General features: G+C 30.7%; 1 protein-coding gene across 2 annotated transcripts in view; it reads left to right on the plus strand.

Annotated features, from left to right (window-relative positions):
- LOC132951627 (two pore potassium channel protein sup-9-like) overlaps positions 1–23479 on the plus strand; it is a 76106-nt gene that overhangs the window by 22054 nt on the left and 30573 nt on the right. For both annotated transcript variants that reach the window (XM_061023444.1, XM_061023443.1), the window contains exons 3-4: positions 12257–12412; positions 17437–17755. In XM_061023444.1, the coding sequence (XP_060879427.1) occupies positions 12257–12412; positions 17437–17755 (475 nt within the window). The remainder of the gene's footprint in view (positions 1–12256; positions 12413–17436; positions 17756–23479) is intronic.

Raw genomic sequence — 23479 nt, forward strand, 5'->3', positions numbered from 1 at the left:
AGTCAATTTAATGAACGTATCGTAATTAAAATAAAAAAAAACTACGAAGTGACGTGAGTTGAATAAATATCCATTTATATTAATCAGCAACCATGTCCATGTGTATAATATACAAGGTGATTCACCAAGCCCAATTTTTTCCTTTAAGAATGAATTTATTCAAATTTTGATATTTGGCATTTTTCAGTATATTCAAAGGCAATTTTTTCAAATTATTGAATTTTTATGTTTTACTTAAGGAGGTTCCTCCCGTGACGATACATACTTCTGTTTTTTTTTTAAATGGTGTTACAAAAGATGATTAAATAGACGTAATATTGGATCTAGTAATACTATAGTATTTATGTATTTATTATACTTGTGACATTTTTACAAATTATTTATGTTGACAGATAAATATTAATCACTACAATTTTAAAATCTCCATAGCTCCCAACTTTAAAAAACCCGCATTATCATGGACCTATTATCCTTAGTACTCAAAGTTAAATAACACAAAAACTACTCGTACAAATTTTGATTTTGATAGGTCAACAAGTTCAGAAAAACTATCTACTAAATAATTTACAGCAGAATGTGTCTCATTTAAAATACAGAAGTTTGTATCTTCATCGGACATTCCTTAAGTAATACAAAAAATCTCAAGAATTTGAAAATATGGTCCTTAAGTATATTTAAAAATTCCAAACCTTGGATTTTAAATAACTGCATTATTGGAGAACACTGTGGGTGAAATACTCTGTATGTAATTATAGTAACAATAACTGTTAAATAACCAGTGTTCGGATTAGATAAGTAGTTTTTTATCTAGATAAAGATAAAGATAAATACTTTTTTATCTAAATAAAAAAAGATACAATTTTTTTTAAATGGGTTTAAATTTAGGTATATTGTAGTTGGGCACTAGGAATTTAATAATAATAATGATGATATAAATAAAAATTATTACATTAATTATAAACCATAAACTTTGTTTGAGAATCTGTATAAATATTTAAATGCGTTTGTACAATTTCGCGATTTTTATCAATGAAAAATGTATCTAGATGAATTCATTTAGATGAGTAAAAAAATTATCTAAGATGAACGTTTAGATACCTTGTAACTATTTATCTAGATAATATAAAAGATGAACAAATAATTATCTAGATAAGTCCGAACACTGTAAATAATACGTTTTGGAACACCATGAATAAAACAACAGCTATTCATTTTTTGACTTTTTTTCATATGTTATAAAGTAAATTCATATTCTTAAATATCTTACAAATTAGTATTGGTAATTAATTTATTATTTCGTAAGTATTTTGTATTTTTATATTTACCTATTGACAATAACCATTATCCTATGGGAAATAATATGGTCAATCTATCGTAAATCGTAATAGAGAACATCCGAATAAATAAGATATATTATGAAATGAATTTTTATATCGTCATATCGGTTATAGAGACACCTATAGTCTAGTACTCTAGCAGTCCAGTTACTAGGTTCACGTCCAATCCAGTGGCGTCATTTCAGTTTTTGAAAGGGGGGGGGGGGGCAACATTTTTGATCGGCCCATAATAAAACTGAAAAAAATACCTTTTTTGAGAGATAACAATGACTAAATAATTAATACATACGCAGTGGGATACCAAAATATATTACCTATTTACCTATTACTATACCTATAGCCAAAAACTGGCCTGACAGCGGCCCGTTAATGACAAGGGCGGGGGGCAAATGCCCACCCTGCGTCTCTGGCATCCTAAATGACGCCACTATTCCAATCGTTCGTGTTTCTATGCAGCACTTTTCTTTTGTTATATAATTAAAATTTAAAAAATGAATGCGTACGCATCCTAATTATAATAACAATGATAATAATATAGTGAAAGTGGGTGCTTAAAATATTTATCTATACCAATTCAATTTCATTATGAAATCTAAACAAACAAAATTGTATTTTAAAAGTAGATACCTATTATATTTCACTATCAAAACACTTTTTATTTACTTACAATATGCAGTGTAACGTGATTTTTATTTAAAAGAAATAATATGTAATTTATTTGATATAAATAATGTTTTTAAAGGTGCCAACAATAAATATGGTTTATATTTTATTTTATGTGTATTGTAATTTTATACATGATTTTGATACCAGTTATCTTAATAAGGTCAATGAATGTTGCATATTTTATAATTGTGTTCATTTTCTGTTTTAGCAATAATAATTGATAAAAAATAAAAAAAATTAAATGACTGTTACCATAATAATTTTGTAATGGTTTACATCGCCTAACATTTTTTTTTTTGTAAAATATTAATTCAATAGGTTAATTATACACTATTATTCACAATTTATATTTAACCATTGTTGTTAAAAATTAGAAAATAGTAATATCCTAATTTATATTTATTTCTTAGTATTATATTTTCATATAAAATTAATTACACGGGATTGTATTTTATATTTCTTATAGATTCGTATCAAAAGTTGTAAGTTATTTCATTGCAATATTTCACGAAATTAATTTTGTGTAATACGACCTAAGCCGCATTTTGTTGGGAAGACGCTAGTAAATACGGATAGAAGGATAGATATAAATATAATATAATATAAGTCTAGGTAGCAAAACACACCGTGGTAATTCAAAACCTGATCCAATTCATAAGTACATAATTATTATATATTCAAACATAAATCAGCAACAGTTTTATTCCAAAAATAAAGGATTTTAAAAATACACAATTATATCAAATTATACACCACAATTAAGGGGACATAGGTTGCACTATAGAAAATCGTGTCATTAGGTCAAATTGATGAGCGGCGGATATATAATTAATGTTATCGAGGAAGAAAAATTCTAAATAATTAGCGGTGAAATAATATTGAGCATATATTATGTGTTGCTATTGTTTCGTGCGATTGTCGCGTGGGAAATCGATGAAAAAAAAGAAGTAGACAAAGAGGCCAATATAAATTGTATTGTACCCGCAATGGCGTAATGCGGATGACCGTTATTGGTGTCGTTATGTATCCGACTCGACGATAAAAAATAATATAAAAATAAAAAAAACGTGCCACGTTCAATTTGTTCTATTTTTTTTTTTATATATATAATTTGTCAAACAGAGCGTGTATAAAAAAAAAATTCACAATATTATATTATAGTCGAGTATCGGTCGTATTATATATTTTTTTTTTCTCTCCGTCTTTACGTATTCTAAGTCTCTCCGCACGCTCTGTACTTGTACCATTATCTATGTCAGCTATACATACTGATATACACTATATCTATCTTTTTCTTTTCACTATATACTCTATCTGTTTATAACTCGAAATATGATATATTATGAAAAACAGCCGTGGCAGCGCAATGGCGCGTGTGTGAGTGTTGTAGGACGAGAAAAATAAAATATATGGAAAAAGTCAGGGAAAGTCTAAAGAGCAGAGTGCAGGGGAAAAAAACAGGGTGTACCGCGGTGGAGGAGTCGTCGAGAAATTAAAGTCGTCGCCGGGAGAAGAAAAATACGGCGGACAATGAGTGCCGGCGGCGTCGAAGGGTTTATGCGGGGCGGGTGCAGCGTGTATACGGCAGCGGTGGCGGCGGCGGCGTCGACGACGATTGCGTTTACTCTCACCCACCACGCCGACCCCCGTCCACCCATCGTCCCCCGTGCACCGCACCCCGTCATGCGTCGACCCTGCTACGATATGCCGCGCCACGCCGCCGGTCGGTCGCTATGGATACACGCAATGACGTCACCGGCAATACGCCACATCAATCACGACCGGCCCCGCCGCCAGCGACAATCGCCACCCGGGGCGATGGAAGTGGCGGCGGTTGTGGCGGGGCGCGAGTGGGTGGTGGGTACCGTGCGTAAAAACTGCTCATGGGATAATGTTTCCGAAAAAAAAAATAAAATTAATTGTATATTTATTATACGATTCAATTCTTCGTCCGTACGTCCAGCTCCTCGCCCTGCGCCCCACGCACACCCGCCGCCCGGCACCCACCGCGCCGCCACCACTGCAGTAGTTTCTCTCGACGCCAACGCGCCAAACCCTCACCACGCGTAACGTCTATCCCGCGGCGGTGGAGCGATGCGGGGGGGGGGAGGGGAATAGGGTTTAAGGTCGATATGACTCGGGATGATATAGAATGAAAAAAAAAAAATTTCGATAACATTTACTTTAATTCCGACGAGGTCTATAAGGCGAGAGAACTATTATACCACACATATTAAGTACCTATATAGCGTACAATAATACATTATTATATTTTTAATAACCGGAGAAGTCGTATTACGTCCCGTGACGCGCAAATTCTGTTGTTTTTGTGTAGACCGTGCAGATGCACCACTGCTACGACTGCATCGCGTATGATTTGTATGCATTTATAGCTGCCCACTCGAAGGGTTGAATGCGATCGTTTACCGAAAATTACAAAATACATTCTATCGTGATAATAATAATAATATCGTTGCAGTGCTATAACGAGTACGGTCTCTTTTCATTTTCAAAAAAACAATATTTTCATAAGCCCGCGCCTTGTGCATAACGTCCACTCGCAGCAGTAACAAAACGTCCCGTAATGTAATAATATAATATTAGTATATTACATTATATACTATTATAATTTATATTATGCAGGGCGTGGCCGGAATTCTGTATAAGTACATACATCAAGTCGTCGGTTAGGTTAGCTACAAAACGGTTTAAAAAAAAATTATAATAATAAAATGCGAACGACCCTATAAGAACAAATAAAATTAATAGCGTATTTAATTTATATATATTATATAATATTATTATATTCAATCATGGTTCGAGATAACTGATAAGATTTTATTTTTCGACACACGTTGTAGGTAAGTACCTACTACTGATTCTTAACGCAAGCTACGCGGCACATTTAATTTTAGCCTTTTATAAAAAAAATAAATATGCATATAATTTTATTCAAAATTGTAAACTATAATATAATACGCTATAATTGTTTTAAAAGATTTTTCACTATGGTGAATTTTTATGAATTTTTAACCTATATAATATATTTTAAGCCAGATTATATTATAGTCATTGATCACTAACTTGACGCAAAAATAACAAATACTGGACTAATATATAGTTATTTATATTTTATAAGCATTTAATGTTTGGGGCAAAATATAATATTGTAGTTCAATTTCGAAGAGAATATTTACTTACACGAACCTACTCTCTTATTTTAATTTAAATAATTGTGCATAAAAAATGAATGGTTCGATATTCGACAATTATATATTAAACGTTAATATTTTCATAAATATTTTCTGCATATGAAATATACCTACTATATAGATTTTCGTTAAAAAATATAAAACAAAAGAACACTCAAATATAAAAATAAAACACATAGGTAGTCAAAGTTCTTTGTTAAAATATATTATATAATAATGTAATATAACAGTATATATACCTACAACTACAACTATACGTATCGACTTTAAACGGTTTTATAAATTATAAAGAACAAATTTTTTGAAAATGAATCGGCAGGGATTCTGATTTCCGAGCGTCCCGACCAGTGGTGGATCTAGAGGGAGGGCAAAGGGGGCATTTGCCCCCCCCCCCCCCCAATCACCGTAGTTTCCCTATGTTTAGCCAATTTAGAAGCCAATTTTCGTACTTTTGCCCTCCCTAAAATTAAGCCCTGGATCCGTCACTGGTCCCGACTTGGAATAATCACCTTCGTGTACGCGAGACTGTTGGTCTATATAGAAGATTGCCCCGTTGAATTATATATAATTTATATATAGTAAGCAGCCACGCCGTTATTACACGCACCTGCAGGATTGTGACGGGCTTAGATAAAACACACATATTATATAAATATTAAATGAGTGCATTTGTGCGTGTGTGTGTGTTGTTTATTATAATACGAGAGGAAGAAAAAAATTACTATTCTGTGCCTCCGGGACGTAATTATTTATAAAAACTCGTCCCGGTCAAGACGTAGGTATACACGCGGTGTTTATATTATCGCCGACCTGCCGCGAATCTCTCCGAACTGTTCAAATATTTAATGGCACCTACACTGCAGCTTCTTCGGTACCGCCGTAACCCGCGTCGGGTGTGCTGAGTTCAATTTGATCGCACACAGGTCGTAGGTATACAATACATGTAGGTACACATGGTATAATATATATTATATCGCACTACCGAAATTATTTAGCGAACACTGCAACTCAAAAGACGCTAATCACTCAAAAGACACAAATTCCTCTAAAGTGATTAGACATTTGAGATTTTAAATATATTAGATACCTGCTATGATCCCACAAACGAACTGTATTTTAATTTTCATTCCATTTTGAATAAGGCGTCAAAAAAAAAACATTTGGTTATTATGTATATAGGTACAATGTATATCATCATACTCGATCGCGTTGGACTATTTACTTTTTATTTGGAAAATGTCTGAAGGATATAATATAATAACATTCGTTCCTTATCTTTTCGTCTTGTGATATTAAATTGAAAATTTAATCACCCAGGAAATATTATCGATCACAAAACGGTTATATGTATTTTATTAATAAATTCCACAAATGTTGTGTTTTCTTTAAGGATAATATATATAATAATAATAATGCGTAAGAATAAACCATAAACGCATTATGCACGGTACCCGCCTGCGATCACTCAGTTTATTACAATACACGAGCAAGCACCTAACAAGAACGATAATGATTTGAATTGAAAACAGTTTTATTTTTTCAAAATATTTTTTCTTATTCGCATGATTGGATTTTCAATAACTTTTTTTACTGGAAATAATATCGCGATATTATTTATCATGTTCCCGACTATGACCAATAATAAAATCATAAGTCTCGAATCGTAAAATACTTTTTGTTGTAAATTTTTTTAAAAATATTTTAGTACCTACGTATAAAAGTGTAACATTACAGCTACAGGTATAATGTGTAGCTTAATCAAATTCTACACTCTTAACAAAACTTTTTGGAATTACGGAGTATAAAAATGTTATCTACTTCAAATAGTAAAGTTAATGTTAAAACCTTAAAACCTTCCAGCTATAACACGCCATTAGGTGTTAAAATATGTGAATATCACGAAAAATAAGCTCGTTACCTATACATTGAGTAAGATTATAGTTATTACTTTATTAGGTAATAGGTTGTGAATTTTAATTATAACGCTAAATAATTAAATTGGGGGTAAATTATTCCAAAACTTTTTAATTAGTGAGTATACACCTGTTTTTATGCTGCTTGTTTCTTGTATTTGAAATAATTTCAACCATAATATTTCTACTAGAAAACGTAGTAATCTTATATCACATTTTTTATGAAAAATAATTACTTACCATATAATATGAATTACAAACTAATCTTTCAACTTATATCGAACATTTCATTTTGTAAAAACTTTCAATTTTTTGTGATCTGTCAAATAGTTATATGTACCTACAAATTTAAAATTTGAACCAACGTTCCATAACATTACCTGAAAAATTAACAGTCAATGCGTTAATTAATTTATGAATTTATAAATTAGGCAGGTATTATTCAATAAATGGACAGTATACACAATGGATTCTTAAATATCATCGATTTAAAAACCTGATAATATGTTGCCTTCTGCAAATGTATAATAATATTATGACGAATTCATCTTTTATAACAAAAAGAAAAATCGAATCAGATATTTTACGTTTGGAATTTTCGTTTTAAAACTTATATAAAGGTAGTCATATTAAGATAATATATATTTAAAAAGCTACATTTAAAACAAATGTAAAGCTATAACTTGGGAGAAGTCGATTTAAAAATATTTAAAAAGTTGGTAAACAACATTTACCAGATGTGAAATTTTTGTGAATCGTGACTAAATTGTAATAAAAAATATGAGAATTCTAAAGAAATAAAGATTATTTTCGTGTTCACTAGGTGTATTAAATAATTATTTGATTGGTTGTTCATCGTCCAGAACATATCTAGGCATACTTATGTAAAATTGAAATTTTAGACCTATGAATGCTTATAACTTGTGGTTGCAAAGAAAAGCCAATATTTGAGTGTTAAAAATGTAGGAACATTATAGAAACAAACATTTTACATACAGTTTTATTTTATAGGAATTATAATTTTTAATTAAATTTTTTTTACGTGTATCATAAACTGAATTTATCAAAACTGTACTCAGTTTAAAATTATCTTTTTATAAGATTTGTTTATTTTATTAAGTATTATAATATTATGTAGGTTGTCGTAATGTGGTTAGTGGACCATTTGGTCGAGTTTTTATTTCTATAATTTATAATTACGTTATGAAATATTAATGTTCCTATATTATGTTATGTGGTTTCAAATTATTTATTATTTTTAAATAAGACTAATATGATTAATAAATACAAATAGCAGTTTAAAGCCTTCATTTATAAAGTCAAAGTAACTTTTTTCAATTTAAAAACTACTTCAACTCAGATTTAATAAAGTTGCTCTCTATTGTACTCAATAAGCTATCTACTCCAACGCACATATGCTTATATATATATAGTATGTGTATGTATGCGAGTGTGTGCGTTTATTGTTTATGGATTGTTTCTTTTGTCTCTGTTTTTCGTCGACACAATCACAACTATCCAATTCTATTAGTCCCAATCTGTCTGAATGTTCGAATCCCAAAATGTCTTGGTTGTTATCTCTACTTTTCGTTATATTATTAGCAATATATTTTCGTTATCATGAACTGCTGTTTTACTTTTATTTAAATCAAAATTGTTTTGCTCTAAACTTTAAAGTCTAAACAAAAACAGACCATACTTAGTATAAAATAAGATTTGAACATTATCTGATGTTTATTCTTGCCATGTTAAAGCAACATATAGGTGCCTACAAATTATTAAAAAAAATAAAAATTATTAATTACCAAGGTAATAATATTTAAAATAGATATATTATACGTCTTGTATATTATTAAAAATGTATGTTTCAACTTAATTAATGTTCATTGTTTATGGTTGTTTTCATATAAAATCAATATGAACTATAAAAAATTCGTAATCATCATCTAAACATTCCAAACAGTATAGGTAATAATAGCTAGCGGCCTTATTATAAGGTTTTTGTCGTTTCCCGGAAACAATCTTAATAAGTCCGATCGTCCCAGCAATAAAATATTTCAAACGACTTCTTATATCAAATGATATAATAGGTATATTCGCTCTCTGCTTAACTGTAGGCAATGAATATTTTTCATTACTATATCGTAAACCAATTCACTTAAAACATCGATAAGTTCATAAAATAGACAGAAAAACATTTAACGGCGATGTGAGTCTATCTAATTTAATCGGTCGACTTTTTTTATCATCTACTCTCGGCCGTTACGTGGATACTCTATACACAGGGTGTTTACTGTGAGGATCAACTGTATGTTCAAGCGAATCGTTATGTGTTAATGTCGCCGCCGTTCTATATAAAATATGTATGTATGTATGTGTGTGTGTGTGTGTGTATGTATGTATGTATGTATGTATGTATGTATGTATGTGTGTGTGTGTGTGTGTGTGTGTGTGTGTGTGTGTGTGTGTGTGTGTATGTGTGTGTGTGTGTGTGTGTGTGTGTGTGTGTGTGTGTGTGTGTGTGTGTGTGTGTGTGAGAGAGAGAGTAAAACGTTGTGGCTTATGTGTTCCAACTGGATTATTTGATCGGGCGAAAGCAAAATCACTTTTGGTCGCACATTTTGCTTTACCAAAATCCTAGCAGTAAGTTTTGGTTTAGATTACTGATACGCGTATGGGAGGAGACGATACGACTACAAGAACTGCCGGGCTTTACTGCACCGAACAAACGGGGTCGCCGGCAGGTGGCGGATAGTTGTAGCGCATACCCGGAGAATGTGACGAGCTTTTTAATAAACCGTGTTTCGCTTATTTCGGTATCCTATGGTTAAACAAAGGTTATGGGATTGAGAAACCGAGATAAAAGACGAAATAATATTTCGTGCCCAACGCAGTACTATAGAAAATGACGAATTTGACGACCCCCCCCCCCCTACTCAGCCTGCAGGAGGCGTTTATTGGTTTTAATGATGATTATAATAATAATAATAATAATAATAGTGATTTATGTCCTGCAATGGGAAAAATAATCGCTTTCACAGCTCGTTTTAATATTTTTAAATATTTATTTTCGCTTTTCAATCAACGAGAATATTTTGTTTAAAAAAACCAAAGGCGTGCTGTTGTTAATCTAACGAACAATTTTTTTTTCGTTTATCCACACCATACGCAAATATAGATACGCATTATACGTATGGGGACTTGATCCCTTATACCGTTCTCAGAACCGTGGCATTTCACGAAAAATAAAATGTTATCTCATATTCTTAAAACGTGAAATTGAAAGGCGTAAAAAACTTTTCAGGAAACCCGATAATATTCTTCATATAATATATATACATTCAAGTATAATATGTTTAAAAGGTTCCTTATTTTTTTTTTTTACTTTATGATTACAATATTACAATCAACCCGATATAATTTTCTTCGTATTCCTTTTCAAAGAAATCACTGTCAGTGGGTGGAATATTAAAATATAACATGAAAATACTTACGGAATCATTTATTACAAAAGATCTGTAAACAAAATTGAAAAATATCCAATACCTAGGTACATTTTTTCATAGTTTCAAATTCTATCACAGAATTATTTGGTTTTTCCGTGTATCTGTAAAAAGATATTTTTAAAAATGATAAAATACGCTTATACATTTCCTAGAACCGTATAATATATATTATAGTAGAATTATTTTTACGATCACGTAAGCAATAAATTTTGGCTTACTTATAGGGATTTTTCTTAAAGCACCGAGCATAATTTATATACGTTCATGTTAAATCTTTGGTGGTGTGCCAACAATGTAAATCTAAACAACTCCATGAGACCCAATGGTTGATAAACAAAAAAAAAAACAACAAACATTATCATTAATTTCAATTAAAACACCCAAAACAGAATTTATACTTCCTATGTAGTTCAATTAATATTGGTAATACGCAAACAACATGTGAACGTAATGGAATTAATAAACCGTAATAAATAATGTATTACTGCAGGCAACATTAAAATTTGTGTATAATAGTATAATATTATACTATTGTAATTAGCTTATTGTTTTAAAGCAATCGATTAAAATGCGGTAACTAAAAAGGGGTTACTTTATACTTTTTTTTAATCACGTGTTAAATAGTTTTGTTTTTGAATACTGATATCTGCTGTGACGCAAAACTCGTGCTGAATTGTTGGCCAACTATTATTATAATATTGTGTCAGTTGGTAATGTGAATATAGATTTGAAAGTTTAAACACAATTATTATTATGAGTCGAAAAGCATTATCGGTCAATGGCGATGTGGATGTGATGTGATGCGAAGATCCTGCGAGACGTGTCCAACGCAAAGAAGACAATGTTGTGGTCAATTATTAATGTCGGAGAACCATTTTGAAAGGACTTTGGATAAGAATTAATTTCGTCGGCATAATGATTTTCAAGCGCAAAGTTCGAGTTCTGGTTACATTGCGCACACGTTTTTGCGGTCCAAGGGGTGTGATATAAAAAACATTCATGAAAAAGAACGTATTTTTTTCTCCTTTTTGTCAACGATCTATACACAAATGCGTAGACGAAGCGATAACTGGGTCAAGGAGTCGCGAGAAAAACTATGTGACAGAGTCGAGTACCTACTTATACAATATGTATTCGTGTGTGCGCGCATATGGTAATAATAATATGGGTACCTTACCTACTGTTTATAGGTATAGTGTTTGTTCGGTCGGGCAGGTTTTATAATATATTTGATGTAAGTCGACAAAGTATTGAAACACCAACTCACCCATTATGATGAGTACCGCGTGAATACAGGGTGGTTACATTCTACGATAAAAAAATATGTGCGATTACCACAGACAATTTTTGATACACGCTCGTCTCTAATAATTATTATAACGGTATACGCATAATAGAACATTAAAAGGTTTTAAACTAAAACTTTTGAGGTACCTTGAAACACAGTTGCACATATCCCTATTAAAATATTATAATGGTGTGGAACCCGCGGTGATAGACAAATCGAGAGTCTAAAATCTATATACATAGAACGTCCTACGCAGCTAAGCTCGTTTTAATGTTTATTTAATTTTTCAAAACCATCATAATTTTCTTCTTTTTTGTTTTTTTTGTTCACGCAGCCATAGAAGGGATAATCCTCAACAAGTACAACATATCCACAGACGACTATCGGCTGATCGAGACGATTGTGCTCAAGTCAGAACCGCACAAGGCCGGACAACAGTGGAAGTTCGCCGGAGCATTTTACTTCGCTACAACGGTACTCACGACTATTGGTACGTATATACCTACGTTATAATGCGTATAATAGACGTTATAATAATATTTGCGCACGCTCTTATATGAATGTGTGTGTGTGTGTGAGTGTGTGTATTAATTTTATATAGATATAGGTTTATACTTTGTATACATAATCCCAATATCAACTACCGTCGACAGAGAATAGCATCGCTTCTAAAAGGATTATTAAGGATTAAAACACTTTGCACCTTTTTAAGTATACCGCAGGCGAAGTGCACTTCGATTTCTCTCGAACGTTTTAAAAACGCTCCACAATGCACCCCGATTTTTACCCTCCACTTAATTTTTAAAACAGAAACAACATGCCGCTGCAACAATACAAAATATTTTCAGAGGAACTCTTTTAGAGTTTCTTTTCATAATTATTATTTTTTTTTCATATTGATACTTTTGAACTTTGTACTTACAACAATAATAATACTCGAGTTTAAATCCAAAGATTTATAATATTGTACACTTCTTTAACTTGTAATCACTGAACAGGGCACTGTAGGTTTTTAAATTGGGTAGGTTGGTACACGTGTGGTGTGTGTTTTGGCAGAATTTCTAATGGGGCACCCGTAAGTTTCTGCCGTGCCCCGGGTGGGAGGATGGCGGCACTTGTTCTCCGGACACCGTGACTTGCCCGAAGAAAAATGCCACCCGCGTCCGACGTATCGAACTCGGGTCGGCTGCGTCGCAGCCGACGCCTTAGTCCACTCGGCCACTCCGTCCCCCAAATGTTATTATTGTAGATTAACAAAACAAAACACAACAACTAAACAATTGTTCATGTTCAAATTGTATAAGAAACTAGCTTATATGAATTATATTAATATATTAATTCCATGGAACCGTAGTATTGGAACTATCACTTTCAAATTTTTCTCAATTTTACAATCTTGGGAAATTAATAATAGGACATAATAGTTAGGACACTGGACATTTTTTTCAGTCATAGTAAAAATAAACTGTTATACAAATGGAACTGATTCAAATTCTACGAATAATCAAGTCGATTAAATTTCTTTTTAAGCAATGACAAATGGTGGTAGAAATTTGTTTTCATTTCTATTTAATGAGACAAACTGTGTAAGAAAATATTTGAATGGTATTATATATTTTATTTATTAATAATATATTAATATATTATAATATTTTACTAACATGACTGTATGGATAAAAACATCCTCCTTTCGAATAGGCATCGCTCTCTCAGTTAGGTATGCGTAATTAATATGTCGTTACTTTTTATTCCTTAAACCTTCCGTATGCTTGACCTAGTTTATTAAAACGTAGGTTACCATTGTTTAATACTATAGTAGCTACCTACTATGTATGAGTACTATTTATAATACTACTTGACAATTTAAAAATAATATTCAAACGGTTGGTTGTTATATCGTCGCACACAATATCAATGTCATGATTTTTTTGTGATACCCTATTATACTTTTAACTTTGAGTCGGTAAAAATAATGACGTTCCAACGCACGGCTAAATTCGTGATTGTCGGTAGCTAACTGAACTCTTATCTAAGTGAATTCGCAAAGATGTGTGATCACTGTTCTGTGACAATTTATTTGTATTTGAAACAAATGTATTTAAAAATTTCAAATGATTTTACATAATATAATAATTATAATAATTAAAATTTATTAAGAATAAAAACTACTGTCCATTTTAAAAAATAACAAACTCTATGAACACAATTAGGTACGGTATAAAAACTAATATCGGTGGCCGGTGCATTATACTGATCAGCGATCACTGAGTTAATAATAAATAGCCCTCATGAAGACACATTTTAGATTCTGAGCGAAGCAATGAATGTATTGATTTTACAATGATGTGTGTTTTTTTTTGTCTGTCATCACCTTTTAGGACAGTAAAAGTGCTTGGATTTTCTTCAACAGTAACTGGCTATCTTGTCGTATGCGCTCTACCGGCAACATTGCGACTGGAGTATGCGCTCTACCGTGTCTTGCCACTCTACAATTATATTAAGATTTTAGACAATATATTATTCTCATAATAAGTGGGATGATGTTAAGGTGGTTTTAATGAAGATCTGGAGCAATGAAGCAAATCTGGAATTGTACCACACATATTTTTCATAATTTTTAGCCTCAGAGGCCGCCATAAACTTTCAATCTTTTGGGTATGTGCCTGCCTTTGATATTGGATCTACGAAATTTTCGATATGATTTACAACGTAGTGGTTGTACCCGTGTTCCAAGAGTCCATTATATCCTGACCAGCTATTGGAATGTATTGAAGACCCAACAATAACCTCTCTGTATAATTTCGTGCAAAATCGTTTTATCCCTTTTTTGGACAACAAAATACCTTCCTTCGTTGTTGTCACACAAGCCGAATACCCATGGCTCATCAAGCCGTCTTCCGTAGTTTCTTGCCCCGTTTTCTATAGGATCAACGACTAAATATACGATCAAAAATTATATGATGCAGGAAAAGAGAATCCTAATCTTTATTATCACGATAATAAAGATATAAATTGCATAGTAGAGCGCATATAACATTATAACAAGTGTTGGCAGGTAGTCGCAGGTAGACCGCAATCTGGGGTAGAGCGCATACAACAAGATAGCCCAGTAATTTTTCTGGTAGGAAAGTGAATCTAGTTGGTACTTTGGGGGGTCAAAAAAAATTCCCAGTAGTTTCAAAAGCGACGTGAAAAACAAAAGAAAAATTAAGGAAAAACGGAAATGTTTACGCAAAATCTGTTTTCGAGAAAATCGATTTGTTTTTTGGTGAAACTCTAAAACAAATGATCGTAGTTACATGAAATATTGACTGAATAAGTTTGTTTATATAAGTATTTCCTATACATCATAACATTTTCCAAATATTTTGACTTATTTTGAGCTGTTTACGGACGTTTTCAGTTTTCAATTTTTTTAGTTTTTTTTTTCTATAAATATCAATAAAATTTTATTTGTTGGGTAAAAAAGCGTGAAAATTTAATATAAGGCTCCTGATATATCGTTCTAATAGCAGTTGAAAAATATTAAAAATACATAGGCACAATTTTTTTTATAAGCATTTAAAGTACAAATGTTGACAACATCTATCAAATTTATAATTTAATAATTATTTTGTAGTTAAAAATGTATAAAATGTTCAACTTTTATAGCTTAGGATTGAAAATTTAAAACAAGGCTCCATGTAAATAGGTTATTTATAAATTACTTAATTCACAATAATATCATGAAATATACTTGGTAATATCATAGGCTGACTGACCGTTTTCGCTCAGAATCGTTTTTCTTATACAATGATATTATATCATTGAATTCAAATTTAACACCATCCATTACATTGACCCACTTGTAACCTACTGTACAGCAGAGCGACATCCACTTACCCGCCTTTTTACCATTGTAGCTGGCTGAAGAAAAAATGTTAGACGTAACAGTGTTATTCCGTTATTAGTTATTATTTAATATTATATTACACTACAGCAGATACGCAATTTTTGTAATATTTATTTCATTTCTGTAATAATGCATAGTTAGTTCTAATATGAAATTAGTACAATTATTTAGTTAGCATTATATTAAAAACTATTTATATATTATAAAAAAATCTCAATTTCAAATTTAAATTTTCTATAAAAACAATATTGAAAGAAAATTAACTATTATGAACTTACGCGTGAGTGTGCCACGTTAATCTACTGATACAAATTATGATGACATTTTTAAAATAAACAGTTTTTTAAAAATTGATAAAAATTTAATCGAAACAGTTTCATATTGATTGATCGTACCACACTTTTTGTTTCTTTATACTGTAATAAAATATACAAAATACAAAACCATTGATTGCGTCTAGCTTCGATCCTATCAAAAATATATAATATTATTCAATATTAATGTGTTAATATTGAAACTCACCAAGTGTCAGTGTTCTAAAATTACGTTCACGCCTTATTTCAACTGATCAAAGAATGAGTTATTAATATTTTCATTAATTTTATCTCGTTTGTTGAAAAACTATTGACGGTACCTAACTATAATAATAATATAAATAACTTCAGATATTATTATTATTTTATTTTGTTTTAGATATTCCCTAAAAGCTTTAGAATTACGACGCCACCGATGATACTAACATAAAAAGTACCGAGAGTTTAACTCGATCGAAACTAATTTATTAGGAGATTGTCCGGGAAAACTCTAACTTTCATAATTAATAATACCACACTATATAGTATAGGTATATTCGCATTGAATACAATAATTGGCATCCAGTCATTTGCTTTAGGTTGAGTCGGGAAATTCGGAATCCGCAAGTCGTCTGTATAAGAAAATACACGATGTCACAGCATAAATGCCCTCCTCGGAAAGGTTAGGAAACACTAAAACACCCTCGTCTCACATCATTTTCCGACATAAATACATTTAATATACCAGAGTGCCTTCTCCCCTAATTTATACACCTTACTGAAATATCGTAGGAAATCCAAAATCACAGTCCTTGTATAAAAAAAGTTTCTCCCACCCTCGCCTTTTGTAGTGTTCATAACCCGGGAGTTTTGCGGGATTGTTATATTATCTGTCGATGACGTAGGGGATTGCGTATCTGGAGGACTCGACAATCACCGAAATCACGTTTAAATAATATTTATAAGATCTTCCAGGTCTGTACAACCTGCAGTATAATATTAATCGCCCGTCATCTTTTGCACTTGCTCCTGCAGATTACGGGCACTCGAGACACCGTACACGAAATCCGGAAAATGGTTCACCATGTTCTACGCGAAATCCAAAATCACAGTCCTCATATAAAAAAAGTATCTCGTCCTGCCCTCGCCTTTTGTAGTGTTCATAACCCGAGAGTTTTGCGGGATTGTTATATTATCTGTCGATGACGTAGGGGATTGCGTATCTGGAGAACTCGACAATCGCCGAAATCACGTTTAAATAATATTTATAAGATCTTCCAGGTCTGTGCACTCTGCAGTATAATATTAATCGCCCGTCCTCTTTTGCAGGTTACGGGCACTCGACACCGAACACGAAATCCGGAAAGTTGTTCACCATGTTCTACGCTATGGTGGGCATACCGCTGGGCCTAGTCATGTTCCAGAGCATCGGCGAGCAGCTGAACAAATTCTCGTCAGTGGTGATCAGACAGGCGAAGCGGGCGCTCGGCTGCAAGCGCACCGAAGCCACCGAGATCAATCTCATATTCGTCGTGTCCTTTTTGTCGAGCTTGACGATCGCGGGCGGCGCGACGGCGTTCTCCACGTACGAGGGCTGGACGTACTTTGACTCGGTCTACTATTGCTTCGTCACGCTCACCACCATCGGGTAACTTGACCCATACCTATAGATGTTTATTCGGTATAACACGGCGGTGATGTACAATTTGATTGACGACGACAATAATAATAATAATGACAGCTAAATGGTATAAAAGTGACGATTTAGTATATTATGTAGTTCGCTTAATAATATATTATTATGCGGTGATGATGAAGATTATATTATTATAATGATAATGATCACTCCGTATTATAATAATATAATATACGTACCTACATATTTACCTACTTCGGATAATAGTCCCCCGACGACGTTTTCGCGTTATCTGTAGATATAACACATCCCCCCTCACATTTGTGGTCCGATTGTTTACGACCAGTTACGAACAAATAAATATTATCATCGTTCCACCGTTATTATTATTATAGTGCATGATTTTATTATTATTGTTATCGTTTATTGTCCGACCGTGATTATCTGAGCCACTGTAACCGCTTTGCTACTGCAGTATTATCCTAAAGTTAAAATACGCTTCGTTCGCAAAACCAATTTCTGTACTGAATCAACGTGTACTATGTATTACATTAATACACGATACAAATAAATATAACATACTGCTGACAAAGTGAAAATTGTATGATTGCTTTTTTATTATAGTAATTTTATTTTTTTATTATTTTTACCTATAATAACGTAATGGCTTGAGCTTAATAATTCGACCTGACCTTCGTAATAATCTGCCGATACGGCCAGAACCTACGACCACCTATTTTCCACTTATACGTAGGTACTAACTTTTATACTTTACACTCTACACACGCCAACTATATTATCACATTTATACTATATTTATCACATTATCACTTAATTGAAATTAAAAACAAAAAAAATAAGTGTCAATTAAATATTATCAGCACTAATTCCTCGTTGTACCACATTATGGAATTTAATAATGTAATGATTACGACCACTATGATTTTTATGAATATTTTGATGATAATAATTGTATTAAACTACTACAACATCCATCTCATTAATAAACGTTTAAACGGGTCGAGCAACGAAATAATGTATTATATGGTCATATAGGTACTGATCTGTGGATTTCTTGATTTTTTTCGCATTAAAATTTGTAATACATAATATTATCTTTATTGAATTACAATTAATACTCGAGGTCTAACCAAAAACTGTAATAATTGGGTTATTAGATTTTTTTATCATAAATGAACGAAATTTATTTATTGGTTTTACAATTATAAGATGTATTGTTGTTTTTTTTTTTGTTTGTCCATTATTACTTTTTTGGGTAGAAAGAGTGAGCTAAAATTTTAATTTTAAAACAATATATAATAGCCTCTTCAGACACTATACTGTATACATTATAAGAAGTAGAGTTCTCCCCTCTATAGATTGGATTTTGGCAGATGATTCCTACTTTTAAGTGGTAATTTCTGCAGTAGTTTTCAAAAAAGTTTTTTTTAAAAATCACCGATATATGTTGATCATATAACAATTAATTGCAAGGAGTGGTCATAATATTGATTTGATGTACGTCGCTTTCTTGTTGTACAAATAAATTTCATACTGAACGCTCTTGTTTTTTTAAATAATTTAAAGTTAAAATAACAAGTTTATGACGATAATTTTTAGTAAATGTTTATAAAGTTTTAATTGATCAATATTTGACTTAATGCTGATCTTTCCTTTTGAAAATGACTTTATTTATCTTATTTTTGTTCCCGTTGAATAACAATATCTAAAAATGGTTTAACTTAACTTTGTAAAATAAAAAATAATACAATATACGGAAATCAGAATACAATTAAAATATAAAATAATATTATAATAATGCTCATATATGTATTTAAATGACTGTATATGTTAGCGTTAAAGTATTTAATGGCAATATTTCATGAAATACCTAGCTATTACATACATTAACCAAATCAATGCGATAAAACATATAATATTAAATTTAACTAGGTATTTTATGAATCTCCCGTGATTGCTCAGTTATAGTTTATATATTAGATTTCGTTAAGATAAGGCGAGATAACGTCAATAATAAGTGACGGTCAAATCTAACCCAACGTTCCGATAAATTTATTATTTCGTTGTGGTAGAACATATAATATGTTTGTTTCTCAACCAGTTGTTTGCAGTACACCATAGTTACATTTAACGCATTATACAGCTGTATTACCTACACGTGTTTTAATTTTTTTTTTAATTCGAAATTATATTCAATATGGATGAAACAATGATTCTTATGAAACAACAATTTTACGAATCAATTGAAAAACGTGAGTACAAAAATAATAGTGCTATTTTATCTAGTGAAAAATATTTAAATTTGATATCTGACGTCAAAAATATGAAAATTAAAAAAACTCAAACCCGTGATTATTGGCTTGCGAAACATTACGATTTAATAACAATAAATGGCGTTGAAACATTAATTTACCCATTTAATGAAAACAATCCTAATTTCAAAATATACGTTATGATAGACGATATGTTTGACATTTTAAACAGTGTTCATAAGTCAATTGGACACGGAAGAAGGGACCGAATGTTATTTGAACTTAATAAAAAATATAAAAATATTACCCAAGCTGATGTGAAGTTGTATTTAAATTTGTGTATTCCATGTCAACAGAAAAAAAAATCACAAAAAAAAGGTATTGTAGTCAAACCAATGGTTTTTAACGATTTTAATAGTCGCTGTCAAATTGATCTTATAGATTTTCAATCACAACCTGATAGAGATTTTAAATTTATATGTGTCTATCAAGATCATTTAACAAAATTTTGTATTTTAAAACCTTTAACTTCAAAACGAGCAGAACAAGTCGCATGTGTGTTATTAGATATTTTTTGTTTATTTGGTGCGCCCGCTTCTCTTCAATCTGACAATGGCAGGGAATTTTGACTATTATGACTATAAGATAGATCCAAAACCAATCTTGTATAAAATATTTTTTTTAAATGTTTATTCATTTTTATGATTTATTAGATTTTTTTAGAATAATTTATAATATCAATTAATATTAATAATATTTGTTTATCCACTTTAACTAGTTATCAATTTAAAATGTAAACACTTTAACGATTCATTATCTGTAATTCTATAATATAACTAGTTATTTTATGCATTTTCTAGATAAAGTCTTTATATAATTTGAATGTAAACACTTTAACTAGAATGTTACGTTAAATTATAAAATAACTGGTTTAATACTTTAACGGTAACATATATAATTTAATTTGTGTTATAGATTATGGTAATATGATTAATTAACGATAACTGTTTGGTAAAACAATTTGTGTTTACTGTATGATAAATAGATGCTAATAATATACGAGGTACAAATTTTCGTACAAAATAAATATACATCAAATATACGTGGATATTGTTACAATGTCTATGAATAAAAAAAAACTTTTATTTTTCAATTAGTGTTATGGTAAATAAAATTGTATTGAGTTGCAGTTTTTAAATTCAGAGGTGGAGCGAATGAACGAATTGTATTTAACAATGATGTGTGTTTGTTTTTTCTGTCTGTCAGTAGCATTTAAGGTGGGTAGTAAAATAATTGCTTTGATTTTCGACATCAGCATTTTTTCTGATAGAAAATTGAATGTAGTTGGTACTTTTGAGAAGTCAAAATTGAAAATTCTAAGTAGTTTTAGAAAGCGTCAAGAAAAACAAAAAAAAGTGGTATAATTTTTAAACAAAACGTATTATTGAAAAAATTAATTTTATTTTTTTGGTGTGACTCAAAAACTAATAACCGTAGATCCTTGACATTTTTATATTAGCATTGTCCATAAATGGTTTTAAAAATTTTAAAAAATCATTTTTCAATTCATATTGAGCAAGTTATAGCCTTGAAAAATTGTTCTTATTTTGTAAATTTTTATAAAGTTATTCTCGATAAAAACTTTTTTACTATGTAAAAAACTTGAAAATTTAATAGAAGGTTCCTTATAAGTTTCATTAATGGAAGTTCAGAAATATTAAAGATACATAGGCACGGTTATATTTTATATGCATTTTATGTTCAAATTTTCATCAAAATTTTGAAAATTGTAAAAACTATTTATAAGTTAAAAATCAATTTTCCTTTTATACCTAACATTAGATAATATGTTGATAGAAGATTCCCCACAAATAATATATAATGAGCGTTTCAACTTATCTTTTTTTCAATATTTAATATTTAGTGGTAAATTATCGAATTTTCATTAAACATTTTTTAAACTCAACCTCTCATCGGCTGTTACTCGTTTGTAGTGGTTTGTGGTATTAAATTGAAAACAATGTAATAAATCATTAAATTCGAAAATCAGCTTTAAACAGCGCTTACAGCTGTCATTTCTTAAAAACCATACTTGCTTGAATTATTCCAGCATTTTTCGACGGGATCGGTAGTTTTTCTTTGCATGAAAATAACCTATTGATAAAATTTAAATTTACCTTTTCAAAGTACCATCTAGACTCGATTTCCAAACTACAGAGGCGATACTTTAAGAACTTTTTGGACACTACTTTTAGTTTAAAAAGTTTTCACAGCAAAACAAATTTAAAAGTATATGTTTTACAATACTTTTCTTGCCCTACTCACATCTATATCCTCATTGGGTTCTCAAAATATTAATATTACAACAATATTATTTGAGGTAAAGTTATGTATAATAAATCATCAATAAAAAAACTATTTCTTACTACCTACCTATTTAATAACTTATATATTTTGCATTTGTATAATATAATAATAAGTAAACATCGTAAGTTGTAACTATTTTACTGTATATTGTACTTGATTTATATAGTTCTATTTTTCATCATTGTATCACGTTATTCGTATTATTTTAAAACTATTTCAGAGATAAAAATATGTATTTATTCATATTTCCTGCGGTGGAAAAAGAATAGTGTTCCTTTGGTGGAAAAGAGAATCTAATATTATTATCTAGTCTGGTGGAAAAGGGATAAGGTTTATTCTGTCAAAAAAGAGAGCGTTCTTCAATGTTTGTCACAAAATAAATAAAATAAACAGTAGAATTTTGTACATAAAAAAATATGCTCATTTTATAGTTTATTTTGTTCAATGAACAATATGCGTAGTATAAAATATATAGGCATCGTGATATTGTTATTTACAAAAGGTCATAATAAACGTATATCTAGATAGATATGGTTATTGATTCTTATTATTATTTCAAAAATATTTCTTCAAATCAATTAACATTTTTATGAAGTATAAAATAAAAGAAAACTGGTATATAAATATTATAACAATATATTATTTTTTCATATTTCCTTTTCAACGAAATCTGTTTTACTAGAGCTTGTTGAATGTAGTTGTCTACATGTAAGTACCTGTAGCTAATGTATTATTTATACTGTGTAAAAAGAAGTCTCTATAATATGGTTTTACTTCAAAGTTCAAACTATATTTATCGTGTCAGAAAATAAAAATAATTGCCATTCAAATTTAAAATATTTCGCTATACACTCATAGAATATTATATTTAAATTATTAATTACTTTTGGCGTTGTATACCTTTTTATTTTATAGATTATCATATTTTTTTCGTAACCTCTTTATCGCACGCTCAAAGCCGACCCATATTTCACCTTATGCATACTTATTCAAAACTAATGACAATATTTGTGAATATATTTATACAAAACTATTTGTCTTATACAAGACAAAAAGTGGAATCGATGACAATTCGCTGGCTGCTTAGCATGCGTCT

Source organism: Metopolophium dirhodum, chromosome 9, assembly GCF_019925205.1.
Source record: "Metopolophium dirhodum isolate CAU chromosome 9, ASM1992520v1, whole genome shotgun sequence".
NCBI lineage: Eukaryota > Metazoa > Arthropoda > Insecta > Hemiptera > Aphididae > Metopolophium > Metopolophium dirhodum.